We start from the raw sequence: 22,500 nt of genomic DNA, 5'->3' as shown, positions 1-22,500 counted from the left end.
ATATGGACGACATCTTCATAGATGCTTAGAACAGTTAAATGGAAAACTAAAAGACAATGCTAATACATTTTGGCCAATGACTACACAGGAACCTCAAGACTTCAGAGTGCCCGGTACCTCAGTATAAGTTTGTATTCACACTCTTTGTATAGTTCAACTCCTTAAGTCTTTCTTGTGCTCTTTGTTCATTTACAGAGATCCTGTCAAATCCACCTCATGGGCGTTCCATTCATGCAATATTCCTCATTGCTATGGGCTCCATTGTCACCATGGTCATCAACTTTTTGGGAAAAAAAAGTCAACATGAACAAATGTTGGACGATTTCAAGACCATGGCAACCGTACAACATGGTAACGGTAGTGGGTGAGAATAATAGTAGGACCGATTGGGAGGCGGGGTGTTTTACTTGATGTTTTGAGTTTTTTTAAGCCATGTGTGCACTTCTGTTTTGAGTTTTTCTTTTATCTTTTCAAGCCATGTGGGCGGTGACTTGAGAACCAGAGCTGGTTAGCCCCGCCCCTAAACTCCCCAGAGTTCTGGAGTCGAAGAGGCTCTGCTGGCCGCTGGGCCCTCCCCCCAACACCTGCAGGCCGTCCACCGGCGACAGCACCTGCCTGTCCGTCAGTGTGCCGCTGGGGGATGAGCCTAGGAAGGCGCCCTGCGTGGCGGCCATTTTCTCCGGGCTGGCGGCCAGCCGGGGCGACGTGGAGAAGTTGTAGCCGTAGAGGCCGTAGGGACTGTGCAGGCGGAAGCCGCCGTAGGAGCTCTGCGTGCCCTGGTTGGTGGCGAAGGCGTTGTGGGCGGCGCCGGGCATCAGGTACTGCAGCTGGGAAGGGGTGGGGCCAGGCATGCCGGGGATTTGGATCTGGCCGCAGGGGAAGCCGTCGGCGTCTGTAGCCGCGCCCACGTAGGCGGGCGCTCGGGCGGCGGAGAAGGTGTCCGTGGCGGGACCACCGGCGGCCAATCGGCTGTAGGAGTCGGCGGTGAGGGGCGGGGCGTATCGGTGGAGGGTGTGGCCAGCACGACTGCAGGCGGAGTAGTCGCACATCTGGCCCGCCCCCGAGCCCAGGTGGAAGGCAGGGGAGGAGCAAGGGGAGGAGGAGAGCAGGTGTGCGGACGAGCCCACCATGCCTGGGTGGGCACCGGGACCACCTGTAAAACACACACACACACCATAAAGTGTAAATTAATTGTTAAGAGTGATTGACTAAATATGCTAACTAATAAATTAAATGTCTAGTAATAATGCTGAAAACATTAGTAAATATTCATGTTATTACAGTAATTGTAAGCAAGAGCAGTTATTTGGTAGTAATAGGAATTTTTTGATTCAGATAGTAGCGGTGATCTTAAAATATGGCAAAAGTAGTACAACAAAAATGTCTGGTTTTACTAGAGTTATGTATTGGTTTGGATACTGTTAAATACATGTTTTGCAAAAGTACAAGTGAAAGATTTTCATTTGCTTTCATCTTGATATAAGTGTGTGACCATGTGTATGTGCATGCATGAGTGTGTGAGTGTGTGCGTGTGTGTGTGCGTGCGTGCATGTGTTCAGGGTTTTTTTTTGCCCTGTTTGTACCTTGTTTGGTCATCCCAGGGATATCCTCGAATGTGAGTGTTCTGAGTGACGGCCTCCAGAAGGCGTACGATTCCACCAGAGCCTCCAGCCCCATCCTATACAAGAGAAAAGCACATCAAGCAAGCACATCATTAAGAGTAGTGGTTCATCTTATACAAGAGAAAAACACATAATTTAGAGCAGTGTTTCCCAACCAGGGGTACGTGTACCACTAGGGGTACTACGCGAGCACACCTCAGGGGGTACGCGGAAAAATGTAATAATAGCAAATATATTGAGTGTAGTCACATTGGGATAGAGGAACAGAGCATGTGTGAGGGCGAGGGGGTACTCATCATATGACAAAATGGCTTAGGGGGTACGCAGGACAAAAAAGGTTGGGAAACACTGATTTAGAGCCTCCAGCCCCATTCTATACAAGACAAGAGTTCAGTTCAGTTCAGTTTGGCTTATTTGATAGGCTATACAAGTAGTGCATGTAGGCTATACAATCCCAACAGAATAGTATCATAGCATTTGTAGCTAATTTCCAATGCCCATCCAAAGCAATATCCAACACCCATTTCCAAAGTACATCAAGAAAGCACATCATTTGGAGCAGTGGTTCCTATACAAGGCCAACGAACATCATTTAGAGCAGGGGTAGGCAATTAGCGGCCCGGGGGCCAAATCTGGCCTGCTATCAACTATATTTGGCCCGCAAGATGCAGCAAATAGCAGTGCAGTGCAGTGAGTGCAGTCAAATAGCCTAATTGAAAAAAAACCTGCTGACAGGATTAGTTCCATGCTTCTTTGTTTGTCCTGCATTCGGAATCAACTTTTGGTTCCATGGCTCTTGACAACAAAACTGTGCATTGATAGCAGTCTTCAACTAATAAAACAATCATGATGACTTAAAATGCAGAATTGTAAGCACTCTAATGAGCTGTACAGCCACACACACATACACACACACACACACACACACACACACACACACACACACACACACACACACACACACACACACACACACACACACACACAGCTGCATATCAGCCCCACCCTCCCACACACACATGCACTATCTCAATCAATCACCCAACACCTTCAGCCATAACTATACCCAGTCACCCCCCACCCCCACGACTTTCTTGTGTTTGCAAAGAATTTCTACCAAAAAAGACACATGTGTATAGGCCTATATGTAGGCCTACACCTAAGAAACAAAGCTGAATCAAGCTGTTTCCCATGAAGTCTCTCAATTCAATTCAATTCAATTCAGTTCAATTCAATTCAATTCCATCCTCTCTCTCTCTCTCTCTCTCTCTCTCTCTCTCTCTCTCTCTCTCTCTCTCTCTCTCTCTCTCTCTCTCTCTCTGCCTGTGTTCCACAGCTGGCCAGGTGTCCCAGAGGCCACCGGATGGACGTTAAACGCCTGCAGAGCTCCGAGCCGCCTCGCTCCGTAATAAACAACAGTTGCCACGGGAACCGGAGGTCTGTTCATCCAGGGCCACCACGGACCGGGACGAATACAGCACTAAGTTTGTGTGTGTGTGTGTGTGTGTGTGTGTGTGTGAGAGAGAGAGAGAGAGAGAGAGAGAGAGAGAGAGAGAGAGATAGAGAGAGAAAGAGAGAGTGTGTGCTTGCATAGGTGTGTTCATGTGTGTTAGCATGTCTGTGTACTGTATGAATGTGCATGTACTACCTGTGATTGGTGTGTGATGTTGGGGATGCTGGGCTGTGCAGGGCATAATCGCTTGCGTGTCACCTCGGCCTGAGTGCGCTCAGTCGGCCTGAGAGGCTGTGGCGGCTCTAACGACTTTCACACAAGTTTTACTGCAGCATCACAGACAGAACACAGGAAGCCATTGCCAAGACTTTATGAGGAGAGAGAGAGAGAGAGGGAGAGAGAGAGAGAGAGAGAGAGAGAGAGAGAGAGAGAGAGAGAGGTGTGAGGGTATTAGCAGAAGGCAGCCAGAGAGATTGATGTGGAGAGACTGAGGGACTTCTGACATCTCTTAGCGGGAAGGAAGAAAGAGAGAGAGAGAGAGAGAGAGAGAGAGAGAGAGAGAGAGAGAGAGAGAGAGAGAGAGAGAGAGAGAGAGGGTATTGAGGGACTTCTGACATCTCTTAAGAGGGAAGGACTGAGGAGAGGAAGAAAAGAAAACGTCCTTCTTCCCAGGTAACTACACAGATGTACAGAAAATACATAAAAAATAAGTCAGTGGATAATCATATGAAGAAATGTAGCAGTGAACAAAACAATGAAAGAGACACAAGGTCAACAGACCTAATTCTTGTGAAAAACCAAAGCAAACGGCGCACAGACTGACAAACATGGTAGCCTACCTTATGATGTGTCTACTCTTACTACTATTACTCTGATATACTAGTGTGCTACTAGCATGGATTACTGCATGGGCCTACGAGGCCCTGGCCCAGGGGCCCAAGACTCAAGGGAGTCCTGAAACCCAATCCTCTATATGTCCATATCCATTCAAACCCCCTAAAACCCCAGCAACATACGATCTCAAACATCTGGCTAAAAAAAAATGGAATCTGTCTGTAAACTAGCAACACTCATGATGTGGGGGGCTTTCTTGGAGTCATAATCTGCTCCTGTTTAAAGTCAACTAAAAAGTAATATAGAACAACACTGTGGTGAAAGTGGGAGACATACAGTATGAGAGAGGAAACAATGGAGACAGACGGATTAAGCATGAATAGCCAGGGCGATAAACACTCTCTGGTCAAGAAAGCATCACACAAACATGAGCCATTGTATTCGCTCTTGTCATTATATCTTGAAAGTTGCATGAAGAAAGTAGGCTACAATAGTAGTATATGCAGGCTGTGCACCACACATACCGTGTTTGTCTATCCATTGTTCACTAGCGGAACACTTCTGCTAACAACATAACATGAGACTCGTTACATTCGAGAAACAATTTTAGCCGAGTGTGCAGTTCGATGTTTTGTTCCCTTGAAGACAAATACAGTGTTTTTTTGTCACCAATAGATGATAAAAGGCAAAATCAATGTACAATCTCTGTGCTATTGCTTTGTGTTTTTCAGTCGAATTGTATGGACTTACTTTACAAACAGCGGCGCCCACAAACCAATGCACGGCTCTTTGATTGGTATTAAAAATAGCAACACCTTCACGCTTCCTGATCACTTATTCCTGTGTGTCTTTATGATATAAGCAATAAAAATAACTCTTGCTCCTCAACAAACATATCAACTTGCTTTGATGTTTTAGCATTGCCAACATTTTGGTAACGGAGGGTAGTATGCCCACAGGTACCGAAATAAGGGACAGAAACTGAGGGGAAAAAAACAAGAAAGAAAGAAAGAAAGAACGAAAGAACGAAAGAGTTAATGCCAGCGCGTTGCATGAGGAGGGAGAGAATGAGGCAAGGACGGGACAGAACATAGATAAACAGAAATAGGAAAAAGATAGGAAGAGATAACAAAGGCAAAACGAAAGAGAAAGAGAAAGGGAAGGCAGGTAGAGGGAGAGAAAGGCAGGTAGAGAGAGAGAGAGACAGAGAGAGAGAGAGAGAGAGAGAGAGAGAGAGAGAGAGAGTAGAAGGGAGTGGTAGAGGGAGGTTGTGCTTTAAGAGTGGGTTTAGCGTAATGGGCCAGTTCAGTTGTATAGTGTGTTGAGGGCCTCGCCGGGCTCCCTTGTTAGGGAGCAGATTAAAAGGCCCCTCCTGCTCCACTGGAGGCCAGGCGATAATTCACACAAGATGGCCACCGACTCCACCTCCGTCACCACCACCGCCACTATTTACACCGTCTAGTGCTTTTTAAATTACATACATACTCCCATCGACTGAAGAAAACAGTTAATAGTACTTTACGGAAAATTCTATAATTTATTACATTGAATACCGATGAAAAATATAGCTATGGAGCTAATTCTGGCATGCTTACATAGGTTTATTTTCCAATACAAATGTTCATCGATATGCATGGTCCCTATCAATTAAACCAGCTTTGTTTTTCTTTCATTCCTTCTGTTTCTATTCATTCACGTTATTAATTCAATACATTGCTTTCATCTGATGGTGACAAAAATCTTGACATTACCATCAAAGGAACGAAGAGACCCATACAACCATCGGCATGGGCTATAAACTTTTCGCATTCTGACCCATAATCTCAGTATATTGCCTACTGTAAGGTATTCCAATTTGCTATGAATTATGGGTCAGCAGTTTCAGATGATAGCAGCACATTACACACACATCCACCAGTGCTGTCAAGCCACCACTCCCTCTCCCCCACCAATCCCAATCACCAATTTTAAACTATACGTTCTCAATGACTGAGGAACACAAATGCAGTAGTACAGTGAGGAAACAGTAATAAATGAAATACATAAATGAATAAAAGTAATTCATTCAGTGCAGTCCCCGCCGCACTGCCTGGCAGCCACTCCTGTCAGACCCACCGGCCTGAGCCCAACCTGACTGAAGCCCCCTAACCCTGCAACAACCCAACCGCACCCAGAGCCAGCCTATCAAATCAAACCAGCCTGTTAGTGTTAGCCGAGTGCTTTACTTTTCCTGTAGTAGTACTTAAAGACTCAGAGATGGCCTGTATTTCACAGTGGCCGAGCCAAAGGGGAAAGAGGAGAGGTGTGTGTGTGTGTATTGGGGCTGGAGAGATAGAGACAGAGACACATACAGAATGAACGGAAGAGAGAGACAGAACTTCAGAGCGGCGGGGAGAAAAACATATTGGGTGAGGTGAGAAATAGAGAGGGGTGGGAAGGATGAGAGAGTGATGGAGAGAAAGAGAATTGGCAAAACGGACAGATAGAGGACGAGTGATAGAGAGAGAGGGGGATGGGATAAAACACAGAAAGACACATAGCGAAGGTGATGTAATAAATTGGTGAAGAGATTGGCAAAACATATTTTCAGAAGAGCCCGTATTTCCTCCTCTCCTCTACTAAAGTACATGTGTGTGTGTGTGTGTGTGTGTGTGTGTGTGTGTGTGTGTGTGTGTGTGTGTGTGTGTGTGTGTGTGTGTGTGTGTGTACGTGTACCTGTGTGTATTTGTAGTGTACGTACGTGTACGTGTACGTGTACGTGTGCGTGTGCGTGTACATGTACGCGTACTTGTATGCACACACGTAAGTGTGCAAATGTATATGTATTGTACTGTATACACACAATTGTGAAGAGCAAAAATGCATGCTGCATGCACATAAGTGTTAAGAGTAAAAATGATTTTGGGCATAATGATTTTCTGCGTGTTTTAAAATTGGTCAGTTTACTACGGATGAGGCAATCCTACTGTGACCGTTCCAGCTCTCCCTCTCCTCTCTTCTCTTCTCCCCTTCTTCTCAGTCTTTCCATCCCTCTCCTTTTCTTTTCCTAACATTTTTCTCTCTTCCCTTTTCTGTTCTCTTTGCTCCCTCTATTCTTGTCTGTGGTACAGTCACACTCATTCAAAAACATGTGTTTGTTTCTTTGCAGAGAGAGAGAGAGAGAGAGAGAGAGAGAGAGAGAGAGAGCAGTGATTTTTTTTTACTGTTACACAGTAAATTCTGCAGTGCTCATTTAACACTTAGAGAGTTCATTTGAGTCCAATTGATGTCAAATCAACTCTTTAAGTGTGGAATTAACACCACAACATTTACTGTTATCCTGTTTAGCACCCTTTCCTCTTGTTCTGCCTCTATTTTTACAGTTTAGTCTTGGCTCATTTGGCTCATTGGACTCTGCTTGTTTATTGTTTTCTTTTTCTTCTTCTTCTTTTTAAATGTTTGGCCAGAGGAAATATTTCCGTCTCGGAACAGAAAACAAACAACAAAAAAAGAAAAGAAAAAAGACGAAAGAAAAAAAAAAGAAAATGTAACATGGACTAAATCAGCGATCCACTAATTGGAAAATAACAATATGCTAGACTAATAAAACACTACTTAGTACAATTATAAGCAAATTGATTTTTGCTTTTTGCAAAATTGTTATATGGACAAGGTACAGTGGGAGTCTTGGGAAATTCATTTACAGTTTGCTCTGTGTACCATGCTCATTATGTAGAGCAGAACAATGAATATCACTTAGCAAAGAATATGCTGATGTAGAAATTTGAAAATCAATAAATACAGATCCCACATCTGTACCACATGTAAACGCTCACACACACACACACACACACACACACACACACACACACACACACACACACACACACACACACACACACACACACACACACACATGTGTGCGCACACACAGACGCACAAACACACTTTGGAGCAAGTCACAAAGGCTTCAAGCATTTGAATACAGATATAGAGCACAAGCACACAGACAGCAATACAAACACTCACCGGCATGCACCAAAATGCGCCACACATGCACCAAAATGGACGCGCGCACACACAGGGGCGCAGGACACAGGAAAGGATGTAAACACCAACACACACTCCACAAGAAATACACAGAAAAATGAATCTTACCGGTTTCTTCCAGAATCTCGGAATCCTTTGGCGAAGGGATTTCTGTCAATTTTCAAGCGAGTGATCTGTAAGGCAGAGAATGACAGCACAGTTAGTATGTCTGCTCCTTTGAGAGTGTGTGTGTGTGTGTGTGTGTGTGTGTGTGTGTGTGTGTGTGTGTGTGTGTGTGTGTGTGTGTGTGTGTGTGTGTGTGTGAAAGTGAGTTTGTCTGCTCGTTGGTGCGTGTGTGTGTGTTCGTGTGTGTGCGTGTGTCAGTCTGTGAAAGTATGGCAAAGCAAGAGCAACGAGAGGGGTGTCAGACATAGTGAAACTTATACGGAGGGGGGAGAAGGGGGAGGGTGGAATCAAAACATGTTTTGCTCACTGACCCGAAGCCCGTAACGTCAGCGTCTGTGACCCCGCGCCACTGACCCCTATCCTATAATGCTGAGCTAGTGGGGATTTCATTTTTACATCAGGCCAGCCCAGCCGCGTGGTGACATCACCCTTGGAATAGGGACACTTGGCATGGAGATTTGCTGTGCTATGCTGTGTGTGTGTCTGTGTGTGTGTGTGTGTGTGTGTGTGTGTGTGTGTGTGTGTGTGTGTGTGTGTGTGTGTGTGTGTGTGTGTGTGTGTGTGTGTGAGTGTGTGTGTGCGTGCGTGTATCCATGTGTGCACACACGTCTCTCTGTATGTACTACTGTGTGTGTGTGTGTTTGTGTGTGTGTGTGTGCGCGCGTACGTGCATGCGTGTATGCGTGCGTGCCCTTGTACAGTATGCGTGGTGCCCTTCTAAACATAGACGTCAACACCAAGACTTGACAACCTGCCCCACAAAACCGCAGCACTCCAACACTCCACCATTTCACCATGATCGAAATCAAAATCTGCCATCCCAAAACATGTCCACATCACCCCCAAAATCGCTTGCCTTTGTTGAAGGGAAAACCTCAGTATCCACCAACTATTGAATCCAGCTGGGCTATACTAACCCCAGCGTTTCCTCCACTTCAACACAAAGTTGCGTAGTCCAATTCTAAGTCCACTTTATTGTCAATTTCTTCACTTGTACAAAGTACTAGACAAACAAAATAATCAAAATTACGCTAAGACAGGACAAATATTAAAAGGCAAGGCAAGACACGGTGATGATGTTATGTGAGCTATGATACTCTTACCTGTCTTACCTTAAGTCATTTTGTTGATAACATTATGCCTAGCCACGACTATCGTCAAAAGTAGAAAATCAATTAGCCAGACAAAGTCAGCATCATTTCCCTGTCATACTACCATGGGCACTGTAACACTGTAAAATGTGAAAAATTGTATTAACCTCATAAAATTAGGTTAACTATTCACATGCAGTTTTTTAACATTTAATGCTCACAAATTAGTTGAGTGAGTTCAGACCAAACTAGTTTCTGTACATAGTATGTAAAATCTGTCTTGTGAATGATTGACCTAATTTCATTCATTTAATCCAATGTGTCACTTCTTGCAGTATATGGACGCGCCATATCTTCTCTCTTCACATTTATAGTGAGACACTTGTGAAGGTTCCATTGCTCCAAGAGTTTCAAAGCAAGACAAACTCTCATTTCCACAAATCTTGTTATTTGTACGCTATATTTCCCCCAAACGTATGTTGCTGGTCATGCCCTTTTTCAAGTTCCTTCATACCATTTTTCAGAATAGGCTTAAACGGTCCGAATCATTTTCAAAACGATGTCTGCCACTGTGTGACAGTCTGCCACCTCTATTTCCCTCGAGATCCATGAAGTATCGTTACTGCTACTAATACAGACATAACAGCTAATAAATACCAAGGTAACATTACAAAAATAACTGTGCACTAAAACTGCACGCACACTGACCTGTTTATTTCTCTTTTAACTGTGTGTGTGTGTGTGTGTGTATATGTGTGTGTGTGTGTTTGAGAGAGAAAGAGCGAGCGTGTAAGTGGATGTGTGTGTGTGTGTGCTAACTTCTAAGCACATATGCTGTAGCTGTCTGGGTTTGACTCTTTGTTTAGAAGTCTTAGTCTAGAAGTCTATGTGCAAATACGTGTCCGTATGCGTATATGCATGGGATTGTATGTGTGTGTGTGTGCGTGCGTGTGTGTGTGCTTGTGTGTGTGAATGTGTGTGTGCATGTGTGTGTATTTCAAGCTTGAAGCAGGAAGGTGTTTAAACCAGAGCGGCATACTGTAGGGTGCTAACAAACGCAGCCCCTGCGGAGCCCTCCGCTCTGGTTTTGGCAAACAGCTCCAAGACGTGGCTGGCATACGACGGGGCCTGTAGCAGTGTGTGTGTGTGTGTGTGTGTGTGTGTGTGTGTGTGTGTGTGTGTGTGTGTTCGACATTCCAGGGCCCCGTTAGCAGGCGCTCGTTACAGCAAGGCCTCATTAGAACAAGACGCTCGTTAGCAAGCAAGCGCGCGCAAACACACACACACACATACACACACACACACACACAAAAAACACACACACAGCCTCTACATACAAAAATGAGCACGCGCACACACACACACACAGCCTCTACATTCAAGAGCGAGGACGCACACACACACACACACAAACACAAACGCCTACACACACACACAGCCTCTACATACGGTATACGTGCACGCACAGACACACAAGGCCTCTACTTATAGGCACACACACACAGACACACACAGCCTCTACTCACACACACACACACACACACACACACTAATTCAACATAATGCATTCAGCGCGCGCGCACGCACGCACACGCGCACACACACACACACACACACACACTGACACACTCGGCAGCGGTGTGTTACCTGTTGGTTCTGGTAGGCGGTGACGGTGGTGAAGACTGTCTCGGGGAAGGCGAAGGCCTTGACGCCGTCGCTGGTGGGCACCGGCTTGACCGGAGACAGCTCCTCGCCACACTCCTTACGGATGATGTGCACGCGCGGCTGGTACTTGTGCATGGAGTGCAGAATGATCTGGAGAAATACAAAGATAAATAATCCATTTAATTTTTGCGTCTATTAATTTACAGATTTTTTTTTTCATTTATTTCATGGCCGATATATTAGACGGCTTATCTAGCGTGTGTGACTTGGAGTGCAGAATGATGTGGGGAAATCTTGGATTAATAGTTTATTTATTTATTTATTTTGAGAAATCTTGTGGCCGTGGCCAGTTTGCTTGTGCGACTACTTGCGACTGCTTGTGCGACTTGGTTCACGCTAAGTGTGTGTGTGTGTGTGTTTGTGTGTGTTTGTGTTTGTGTGTGTGTGTGTGTGTGTGTGTTTGTGTTTGATTGTGGGTATATTTTTTCTGTGACTACTGTGTGTGTGTGTGTGTGTGTGTGTGTGTGTGTGTGTGTGTGTGTGTGTGTGTGTGTGTGTGTGTGTGTGCTCGTGTGTGTGTTTGTACTCAACAAACCTATTTGCGGGTGTTTCTGCCCTATTAACACATTTCAAAATTGCAGGTTTGTGTACATCTGTGAGCGTGTGTCTGTGAGAAAGCGTATCCTTGTATGTGTGTTTGCCTCAGTCCGACGTATTTAGAGCGGGAAACGACAGAATTAACCAACGTGTGTTTTCCTCCCGCCATTAAAAAAAGGCACACATGGTGCATTTTCAAAGGGCCCAGCCCCGACTTCTAACCGTTTAGCCCTAAGGGGAAGCCTTCAATTGGCCTTGTTTACTGCTTTCCATATTACTACATGCTCACGCTTTTAAAATAATACAGCAAAACAGAATGGGGATGGGGGTGACAATGGTTATCATATGTTGTGCTTAAGCAGTACATAAAAGACTGTGGGATAGCTGGTGATGCTTTTAACTACAGGTCCTGTAAATAGCTCCCAAAGACTCGCACGGCTATTCTGGTGTTAGCTTGCTTTCATCATGGGCTTTTCTGTACGTGTTAAAACATTTCAGTCCAGTAAATCTCCCATATGTTTCAATGAACTGACTTGATAGGCTGGCTTAAACCTTAAAAAGCCTTGACAGACAATTTCTTGAATTCAATGACTGGAATATATGTAGGCCTAACAGGTTAGTACACTGTTAATTTGGCAGTGTCAATTGAACCCTCATCGAGTTGAAGTTAACGCTCATGGCGATGGTTCAACTCTTTAGCTGTTGTAAGTGTTGAATTAACACCATAAAAATGTAGCCTACTGTAATTACTTACGTGGCCCTGGTCGTCAAGCTCGTTGTTGGTCAGTTTAAGCTTGTCAAAACTAATGACTTGTCTCATCCATGTCTCCCCAGAAGCGGGCGAATCCGGGTGGATGTAGACGCGTGGCGGCACGGGCGAGTCAGCGTTTCCTGCCACCATCCATTTGGAACTGTGGTAGACATACCTGCAGAGGAGGAAATAAAACACCGCCGTGAAACAAAAATAGAAACAAAAGTACAAAAGTTCGGAAGTCGCCTCGATACTGTTTGGGTCAACATTTGTGCCGTGACCTTGCAGATGGAAGAGGTTATCCTTCCAAAAGGTTAAAGTGTTCAATGTCTAGGCCTACATGTCATAAACACTGTCAGCGCCATTTGTTTCCCGCTTGGAAGCTTGTTGATATTTAGACCTATTGGGCCCATGTATTCAGACGACAGTAGTTGCGTAGTAAATCCTTAAACTTTGTTTAGAAAATCAAACAAGCAAAACTCCGAAATTGATAGGCCTATATATTAAATATTCATAAATAACCCACCTGTATCTTTTGTTGTCTACGGGAATTATGTCCATGGCGATGTAATATTGTTGATGGGGATCCAGACCCGTTATCTTGACGCGCATGGCAGGGAACATCCGCCTTCGCGAGACAAAGACAAATGTTTCGATACAAATAGCATATTCATAAAAAAAAAACATTATCAATAGTATTAGGCTATATTATTCCTAATTTTGTGGGTGGACTATGGAGATAATTTGACTGCATTTGACCACCATATTAAATTGTGTTGCAATAGGAGAGGAAACACTTTCTTCATTTTATTTTCAATAACATCGTTACGCATATGTAATAAAGATTTTTTTTTTTTAAAAACCACTATTTAGAGTTAATATAAATTTAACAAAGTTCTGAACAACATCTATTTTATTAATGATTAATTGTGAAAGCCCGCGCAAACACGTCTGAAAAAAAATATTTAAAATATTTGTTAGATTTGCTTTTCATCCCACCTGCCCGCTTTGGTGATTATCATTTCCGTTCCGATCTCATGGAACCGTTTCCAAAGGTCGGAGCCCTGCAGGTCCGTGCGCATCTCCTCTCCCGAAGCACTCACGAGCAAGGGCGCGCCCTGGGATGATGGCCGCGGGCTCTCCAATAACACCTCATCGCATTCAGCTAAGAAAACAAAAATACAACCGTTATCCTGCTTAATTCGCCATGCATAAAAAGCGCAGAACGATTGCACGACAGTTCACTGGCTGAAGTGAATGATTCAATCTTGGCGAATCGTGCGAAAAGAGCGGTAACTTGAAAACAATAGTTTGGTTTGCTTGTTTACAGTGCTTGTGTATCAGTGCATTACGGTCCGTGCATTTTAGTTCTTCTCTATGACCCTGTACATTTTTCAATCTACATGTTTTGGTTTGGAAGTAAAAGAAAATCCGCAGCGCTTCAATGCTTGACAGACTACTTAAAATGCAGTCCGGCTTAATGGTTCATAACAGTAAATATTTGCAGTTTCTTATGTCATTTATAGGACCTAGATTTTCCACAATGTAGAAATGCACACTTTTTCACTTTTACAGAAGCATCAGCGTATCCGAGGAAAACTCTAGGCCTAGGCCTCAGCAAAGGCCCAACTCTTCGTTCAACGGAGGGGATTTCTAGACCGTGAGCTGTCTTCACAGTCTTGCCTGAGTCAGGAAATGTTTTTTCTACCCCCAGGTCCGGGTGACTGAGTTGAACTTGCTTGCTGTGTACTTTAGCTAATCGTGAGAGAGTAATTGCTGCCTTTATGGTGGCCAGTCAACTCGTAAAGACGTGATCATAGATTACCCAAGCTCACACCAGGCCCGTTAAACTCACTCATGACTGAGAAATTATAATACACAATAATACATCTTATACGATCACGATTTTAACAGGCCTTTGCCGCAGTGTTCATGATTTTACGCATGATCTACTTTGTTTGCACTGGGAGCACAATTGTTGGAAAATACCCCGTTTTGGTACACAGACAACTACTCCATAGCACACGATTTAAACTGCAATAACAACTTATCATTAATGTTACTATTATACTTATTTGTGGTGCCAAACTGTTGAAATATATCCACGTGGAATGTCAAAGAATATGCGTCTGTTGATTTGATCTGGCTTTGATGAACTCAAGTTATGTGGCCTACATTTGGTGTGTGTGGGTGTGTGTGTGTATGTGGGGGTGTGTGTGTGTGTGTGTGTGTGTGTGTGTGTGTGGGTGTGTGTGTGTATGTGGGGGGGGGTTATTGCATTCATAATGTTATGCGTAGTAATTGCTCAAATTAAATATTATATGTCATATCGTCTTTATCGTTATTATCCAAATTATTACTGACGGCATTTGACGTATAGCCTACTACGTGGGTTTTACGATTAAATAATTCTCAAGTGATTATTTGGCATAAATTGACATTTTTATCAATGTGTTCGCTTCGAAAGAGGCTGCATGTGTTTGTGCATGTGTGCAGTGGGCTATTTGTAAATCGCATAGGCTCAAAGTTAAAAACCATGCAACTTGTGTGTGGGAGTAGGCTACTTACGGGACCCGTCACTGGCGCACTCAATCTCGCAACTTCGAGCGCTGGCGCACAACCTCTCCGTTCTGAGCCTCGGACTCCCGTTAAGGCTCGCGACCTCGTTCCCCTCCTCGAAGCAGTTCTCAACATTGTCTTCGTCGTCGTCCTCAAGTTTGCGCTTCTTCTCGGCGCCGATGAGCGCCTCCACCGAGAACGCGTGAGCCTTCAGGCTCATAGTGCACGGAGACCTCCGTTTTTCCGCCATGCCACAAGCCGTGAGAGTGTGGACACTGTCGCAAGCAGCAGAGAGTAAAAAAAGTTCACCCAAAGTACATCTGCCACTCGGACTGGAGTGCATTCAGTTGTAATCCTTGCAGCAAGCACGGTAGAGTCAGCTTTAGTCACTGTTGATTAGCCAAACACTGGCATCCTAGCTCACGCGAGTGAAAAATGGGTGAAAACGAAGCGACTGGGATTTTTGAAACGGTCACATTGATCTGTCAGCGCGCTTGCAGACGGCAAAAGCAGTGGCCGGGATCCGTTAAAGTGTCAATAACCAGGGACGCGAGAGAGGAGGGGCGGCGCGTGCCAATCACTCGCGCGCCCTGCCAATAGGAGCACGGGTTTCCGACCCCTCGCGGAGTTGTGCACCGCCCTTATGTGGTAAAGTGGGCTCGGTGAATGAATCATCACCCGAGCGCCGAGCTCCAGTCATGCTCGCGACATTGCGATCATTTTCACACCGCGGCTGCACATGCTCAGCATACTTCCGCATTACCTCCCCGCGAGGCTCCACCAAAAACCCGCCAATCATACACTATAATCACCCGCTATGTGCCTGTATCAACAACAGACCTTAAACCGCCCAGCTAGAAGAATGGGAGATGTAGAGGCTGATGTGACATGACAACACAACTCTCAGACTTCTTGTACGTTTTAGGAGTGACTCAAGGAGTTGGGAACTGTGCTTAGGATAGCAGAGAGTGCGGTACATTAGTTTACAGCTGCCTCAAGATCGATTAATCACTGGCGGATGATTGGAACACATAACGGCCTTTAAATACACTCTGCTGAAATCCACAATGAGATTATTTTACGACTCTATGTAGCACGCACGCAAGGGGCACCCACCACGTTGTTTCCCCCGCCAGCTTGGAACGTGCAAATGATCTCGAGGCCATTTGGAGAATGCCTGTCCACGGCAGCAGGTCCTGCAATGTGTGGACATATGGAACAACAAGGCTATATTTAAACCCCCGCCGGTTCCACGGATCAGCTTTCGATAACCTCTGATCTCCATTCAGTTACCCCTGCGAAATTTGACGCGTTGCAGTAACGACTTGTTAAATGATAAACGTTGCCGTACCTCATAGTTGCCAGGAAAAGGATGCATCGTTAATTGTTGACGAAAAGGTCAACGCCAAATTTATTTAGCCTGTCATAACTTGTGCACGAGAATTTCACGGTTCCTGCGCATGTCAACATGTCATGTTTTATTGTGTAATTTGTGATCAGTGAAATCAAAACACCACCTGATCTCACAACGGCTTCAGGGTGACCTGCGGACCATGTTTCGTCCTGTTTTTTAGGGTTCAGGTTTAACGACCCGATCCTAAAATTGCCCTGAACAAATAAATAATCCACCTTGAGGGTGTCGTGTATTTCACAATGATTCACTTCTTCCTGCTCGCTCAATCGGCGTGTAGGCCACTCTGACAGCGTGTTTCATGCCTGCGCATTATATTTAAGTCATGCAGTAACGCCAGCAAACAAGGCACGCGCGTAATTACACGCCTACAGTATAGCCTATGCCTATCTCGTGCACTTGGATATCTGCTGGAAAAAAATGTTAGGGCCTTTTACCATTTTAATCTTAATATTATTAATTCAATCTAAATGTGTTTTTTATTTAGTCCTTTTCAAATATTTGAATAAAATACATGCGCACAATCAACTTAACAGTCCATGTTGCAGTTTGTCTTTTTTTTTTTTTTTTTCCAAAATAACCTTAATAGTAGCCTATCTGGAGCTTTGTGCGGAATCATTTCCTCTTTAGTTGTAGATTTAATTAGCCTATACTTCATGCACCGTTAGGTAGAACAAGAACTAATTTAATTGTGTGGTTCTACAAAACAGCTTGTGAGTAGTCGATTTGTAGCAACAATTATTTAATTTCATCGAAACAACATATTAGGAAGTAATAAACTAGTTAAATTAATAATAGAGGGCCTACCTTAACCCTTTCATGCAGACACCATGAAAAAAATGTGCAAGATTTTTTATATATTGATTTTCTCACTCATAATGGAGCTAATATGAAGAATCTTTTGGAATTTTTCAAAAATCTCTTTTGATGTGGAAGTTATTTTACTGTCCACATATGTGGACACTGCGCATCAAAGGAGTGAAAAGTTATATAGGCCTATACTGTATTTCAAGTTCAAATTAAGCTGTTTTATTCATTTTTATGGTGTTTTATGCTATATAACAACACAATATAACACTTTAACACCATATATCACTGTAATTAACCAACAACAAAAACATATATATAAAAATAGCATTGTTTATATAGGCGGTCATAGAAAAATATGTGGGAAATTCTTATTGCATGCAAGAAGACAGCCAATGCTGGTGAACAAAAAGCTCAGTTTGATTCAGCATGTACTCTAGCTCAATCTTACATCATTTATGTTGTCCCTGTATAAAAGGTAATGTGAAATTTGCCTCCAGACACATGCGTTCTGTAGTCATTCATCAGCATTTTCAAGTATTTTCTGTAAAAAAAATAGTGTTAAATAGACCCCCTATTATAAATGTAAGTTAATATACTTACTTTCCATGTTACCTTGTGTCATATTACAACATTATATGACACTTATGCATTATACATTACACTATTTAAGGAACAAAGATGAAACAAAGAGAAAAAAAAACTGTCAATTTAGCAATATTTACATACACAGCTATGGCAAGATTTGTGGGGAAACCTTGTTGTATGTGGAAAAAACCTTAAATTCTGATGAAGACACATCTGTATTTGATTCAGCATGGATTCTAGCTCAATCCTACATCATTTATGTTGTCCCTATATGAAAGGTAATATGAAATTTGCCTCCAGACACATGCGTTTTGTAGTCATTCATCAGCATGTTCAAGTATTTTCTGTGAAAAAATAGTGTTAAATAGACCTCCTATTATAAATGCAAGTTATTTTACTTACTTTCCATGTTACTATATGTAATATTACAACATTATATGACACTTACACATTATATATTACAGTATTTAACGAACAAAGATGAAAAAAGAGAAAAAAAACTGTCAATTTAGCAATATTTACATACACAACTATGGCAAGATTTGTGGGGAAACCTTGTTGCATGTGGAAAAAAACTTCAATTCTGATGAAGACAGATCTGTATTTGATTCAGCATGTATTCTAGCTCATTCCTACATCATTTGTGTCATTTTGTGGTGAAAGAAACCCGAAATATGCCTATAGACACGTGCGTGAAACACTAATTTTAGGTAGTTTTTCTTGAATTTATTAAATTAAAAGTGTTAAAATGTGTTAAATATGTTAAAAATAATTTATTTTCACACTATAATCATTATAAATGCTCATAACATTAAGTATTTGCCCAAAATGAGCAGAATATTCTCACGGTAATCATAAATAATATGTTTATCATTAGACTCCCTTGATGCGCAACGTCCACATACGTGGACAGTAGCTTTATATTGTATAAAAACCTACCTTTATTGTAAATTTGGATTTTAACAACATAGACTTCTCAAGTGAACTGTACTAAACATCATAATATTTTTTAAAACCTGAAATTGCCCTTTGGTGTGGTTGATTTTCAGATATAAACATGCTTGTTATGGTCATAATTCACATCGGTGGATTTCTTAGATTGATGATGTCATCAAACACTTAATATTTAGTGCAAAAAGTTATAACTGCTGTTAAAGTATTGTAATGAGCCTCATGGTACTTCCCATATACAATTTGGAAAAAAATAACCACTATTTACCTATCTAAAGTGGGGTTAGAATTACTGTCCACGTATGTGGACACCGTGCATGAAAGGGTTAATAGCAAAATCTTAATAGCATCGAATTAAAGCCATCACTCCGTGTAAAATTAGACAGGCTATTTAGTTCCAACACATGGAAACCTATATTATTATTATTATTATTATGACTATTGTTATGATAATGATTATTATTATTATTATTATTATTATTATTATTATTATTATTATTTAGGTGAACTGAAAATGGAGGGGATATCCTACACACATGCACTTAAAGGTCATGTGTTCAGAAACATCCTCGAGGACTGTACAAATCAAAAATAGGTCTGTCAATAAGGATATCTCTGTTTTCCTTGGACGGAGGTGTTTCACTTATAGGCATAATTTAATCAACTCCACGCAATCGCCACTGTTAACTTGTTGTTTTAGGCCTTTTTGTGTGTGTGTGTGTGTGTGTGTGTGTGTGTGTGTGTGTGTGTGTGTGTGTGTGTGTGTGTGTGTGTGTGTGTGTGTGTGTGTGTGTGTGTGTGTGTGTGTGTGTTCTGCGCGCGAGGACCTGCTATGCCATCTGCTGTTGAAATGACACACCGATTCTCTCGAGGAGGTGTGACGGTGGTCTGAACGGATGGTTCGCTCTGTATGATGTGTGCAATGGCCGGTTCCGTCCTGTCTATAATAGTGGGCTCAACACTAGGCCGGTGTGCCAGGTTAACCTATACACCAACATCTTTCTGCGGCGGTTGTGCTGATGTAATTATTCAGGTTTAACTATGAAAGTATTTGGAAGAAACGGACAAACGCATCAAACTATCAAAGATTAGGCATATTGTTCACTTTATCACCAAACACTTGTCTTGAATAATGGGTTACATTTTGTTATTAATAGGCCTACATATTTTGAAATATTTTGAAGGCAGGCAAAATAGACTTTAAGAAATTCCGAATAATTCACGCAGTAGGCTATATGCATTATTTATTTCTGTTTTTCTGTTTTCTTTTTTCTTTTCTTTTTTTAAGTAAGATCCTAGCAGAACATGTAGGCCTAAATGTGCGCGTGAGAAAGTGCGCGGCCAGACACGTGTATTAACTCTGTCACTGCTCAACCAACCTGTTAGGGCAATTTAAATTTATTGAAATTAGCCTACGAAAAGCAAGTCTAGAGTTGACCACGGGCGCTAAAAGTAAAACGTAATGAAGAATTTAACCAACTGGGCCATGTTGTTTCTCTTGAGAGTTAAAATCTCCTCCCTAAGCCTGAGCAATAGCGCCCGGCTACTCCTCAAAGAAAGCAAGCGGCCCATTATTGGTCAAAACCTGTCATATCTGTGTCAGTTGATACGAGCGGGGTCTAGCAATTACGGTTGGAGCGATTGTGGATGAACTCTTGTCATGTTAGGACATTCCTACACGGTGTACAGCTGTCCCCGGACGACTCGCGCCATAGCCGATAGCTAATCATAAAAAGATACCTGCACATGCAAGGCAGGGTTTGGAAAAAAAACAAGGGATCACTCTCTCAGAGGCGGCCAATTTCAGAAGCGCTTTTTTATGATGTGGGGTGCTGGAGAGCTAGGGATGGCGAGCCCCCCTTTTCTGGGCTTGGTGTGGGCAATTAAGGAGTGCATGAGAATGTGTAATTACGTCTCCTTTTCTCATTTGTGCTTAATTAACAACTCAAACACAACAGTCGAAAAAAGAAATAACACCTCATTAGGTCGCCCGGGGTTGCCATGGGCCATAATAAATAAATAAATAAATAAATAAATAAATAAATAAAGTATTCTTTTCGGGAGATCTTTCTCTTTTTTGGGCACAAATCCTTTGTCTGTCCTTTGTCTGTCCCCCTTCGGACGTCTGTGACATGGCTGGGTCTCTCTTTTGTTTAATGTTGCAATGGTAGGCCCTATTGATGTTCTGAGCAGACTGGGCTGTCTGGGTCTGGCTCGCCGGTGTGCCCGTAAGACTAAAGTCATGTGGTAACATTAACCACCACTTCATGAGAGCAGGGCGTGAAGTCATGTGGATAATGCGTTTGTTTACCGACCGGCAAAAAAAAAAAAAAGTTCGGGCCGTGTTGGCCGGTAACCCCTGGCACGGCTGTATCTGGGCGCTGGGTCTCGGTACCATATTGTTAACAGTTATTTCGCGAGTGCTAATGGGCTCATGGCAGCCGGCCAGCGGCTTTTATAGCGGAAGTGGCAGTGCGAGGAACGGGGGTACACATAGGGTAAAAAAAAAAGAATGAAAGAGAGAGGGAAAGCAATGGAGGGCGTGAGGGGGAAAACAGGCAGAGAAGTAAAAGAAAAAAAGAACAGAGATGCCGTCGGCGCATGGGCTGTAGTGGCCAGAAAAGGGTTCTGAAACGGTGTAAAACAGCGCGCATCTCCTGGACCGTGCGCCTCCTGTGGCGTGAGAGAGTCCACGAGGGCGCCACCCACCCCAGCCTGACTCCTGTCAAAAATGATTTTGCAGAAACACCCTTAAGTGGGAGGGGGTGTTGTGTGGGAAAGTGGCCAAAATCCGCTTTGCCCTATCTGGTGAATGTCTAAATCTGGTACGGTCTGAGACGTTCACATGGTGAAAGCCACCCATCCGAGGCCGCCTCGCCCAAATGAAACCATTTGCTAAACCAACGGTGACCCATAAGCTAATTCATAAAATTAATCTCCCGCTAAAACACGCTGTGCACTGTTGACGTGCCTCATATCCACTGATATATTTACTGTATTTATGCGAGACTTTATGAGGCGACGACTTCGACGCCGACGCACAGAACCCCTCCGTGACTGCCTGGCTTCTTATTTAGCTTGGATTTCCGCACACAGTACAACAAACGGGAGAAGAGAAATATACTAACACACGGTACACCGAGAGGTCAAGAACAGCCCACGTGAAGTCCCACCATTGGAGCGGCAAGCGCGCGCACAGACACATACATACACACACTGCACCAGCATCAGCGGTTTTTCTTTAGTGATGGCGCATAACGCCAAACATTGGCAGCCACGCATACTTTGAATTAAACTGTTGCATCATATGTGAAAGAAATGTAATACATTTCACAATAGGGAATATGATCCATATCGAAGAAGGCTTGAACACAAACGAAGAGAAAGTGAAGTATTCTCCTGGTGCCCAGTTACACTTTATGAGCTTACATTTTGTGTTAATAACTGTTGGAGATCAATACACACAAACTAATTCAACGAGGCATGCGTTTTAATGTTATTTTCAAAGCTTTATTTTCCCCTTTTTAACATTGGTTAAATTTCAATAGATTTCTTTGTCTCCTTGCATTATTTTCTCCCTGCCATTATGGAGAACACAGTCATTTTCTTGTCTGTGCACCACAATAAAAGCAAATGATACAGGATTATTTTAAAGTTTTGTTTATATATTATTCTGATAGTGTGCAAATGGCAAAAGGATCAAACATAAAAGAAAGGTATAAGGTACGTATGTAGGCTACTTTATTGCCATGACGTGTCTTACATTTTTTATATCCCATCACACTCAGCACTCTTATAAAAGAGGATAAAAAAAAGTGCAAAGATGAATTGAAAAAAAAATTATAATAATTATAATAATAATAAGTCTTTATACATGAAAGTATGAAAATGGGCTACAACAAAGCACCCCTCAATCCTTTTGAAAGTATCATGAAGGAAACTGTGTAGAAAACCTTCAAATCAGAGTCTAGGGGCCT

General features: G+C 43.0%; 1 protein-coding gene across 1 annotated transcript in view; it reads right to left on the bottom strand.

Moving 5' to 3' along the window:
• tbx18 (T-box transcription factor 18) overlaps positions 1–15,263 on the bottom strand; it is a 17,070-nt gene extending 1,807 nt beyond the window's left edge. Inside the window, exons 1-8 of the mRNA XM_063223384.1 lie at positions 14,776–15,263; positions 13,207–13,372; positions 12,734–12,835; positions 12,211–12,382; positions 10,842–11,009; positions 8,047–8,111; positions 1,584–1,678; positions 1–1,153 (exon numbers count right to left, since the gene is read on the bottom strand). The exon at positions 1–1,153 is cut by the window's left edge and continues 1,807 nt beyond it. Coding sequence (XP_063079454.1) covers positions 471–1,153; positions 1,584–1,678; positions 8,047–8,111; positions 10,842–11,009; positions 12,211–12,382; positions 12,734–12,835; positions 13,207–13,372; positions 14,776–15,109 — 1,785 coding nt within the window. The 5' untranslated portion in view covers positions 15,110–15,263 and the 3' untranslated portion in view covers positions 1–470. The remainder of the gene's footprint in view (positions 1,154–1,583; positions 1,679–8,046; positions 8,112–10,841; positions 11,010–12,210; positions 12,383–12,733; positions 12,836–13,206; positions 13,373–14,775) is intronic.
• Between the last annotated feature and the right edge of the window lie 7,237 nt (positions 15,264–22,500).

Source organism: Engraulis encrasicolus, chromosome 18, assembly GCF_034702125.1.
Source record: "Engraulis encrasicolus isolate BLACKSEA-1 chromosome 18, IST_EnEncr_1.0, whole genome shotgun sequence".
Lineage (NCBI taxonomy): Eukaryota > Metazoa > Chordata > Actinopteri > Clupeiformes > Engraulidae > Engraulis > Engraulis encrasicolus.
Note: the sequence above shows the minus strand (reverse complement) of the source record. Positions and strands in the feature narration are given on the sequence as shown.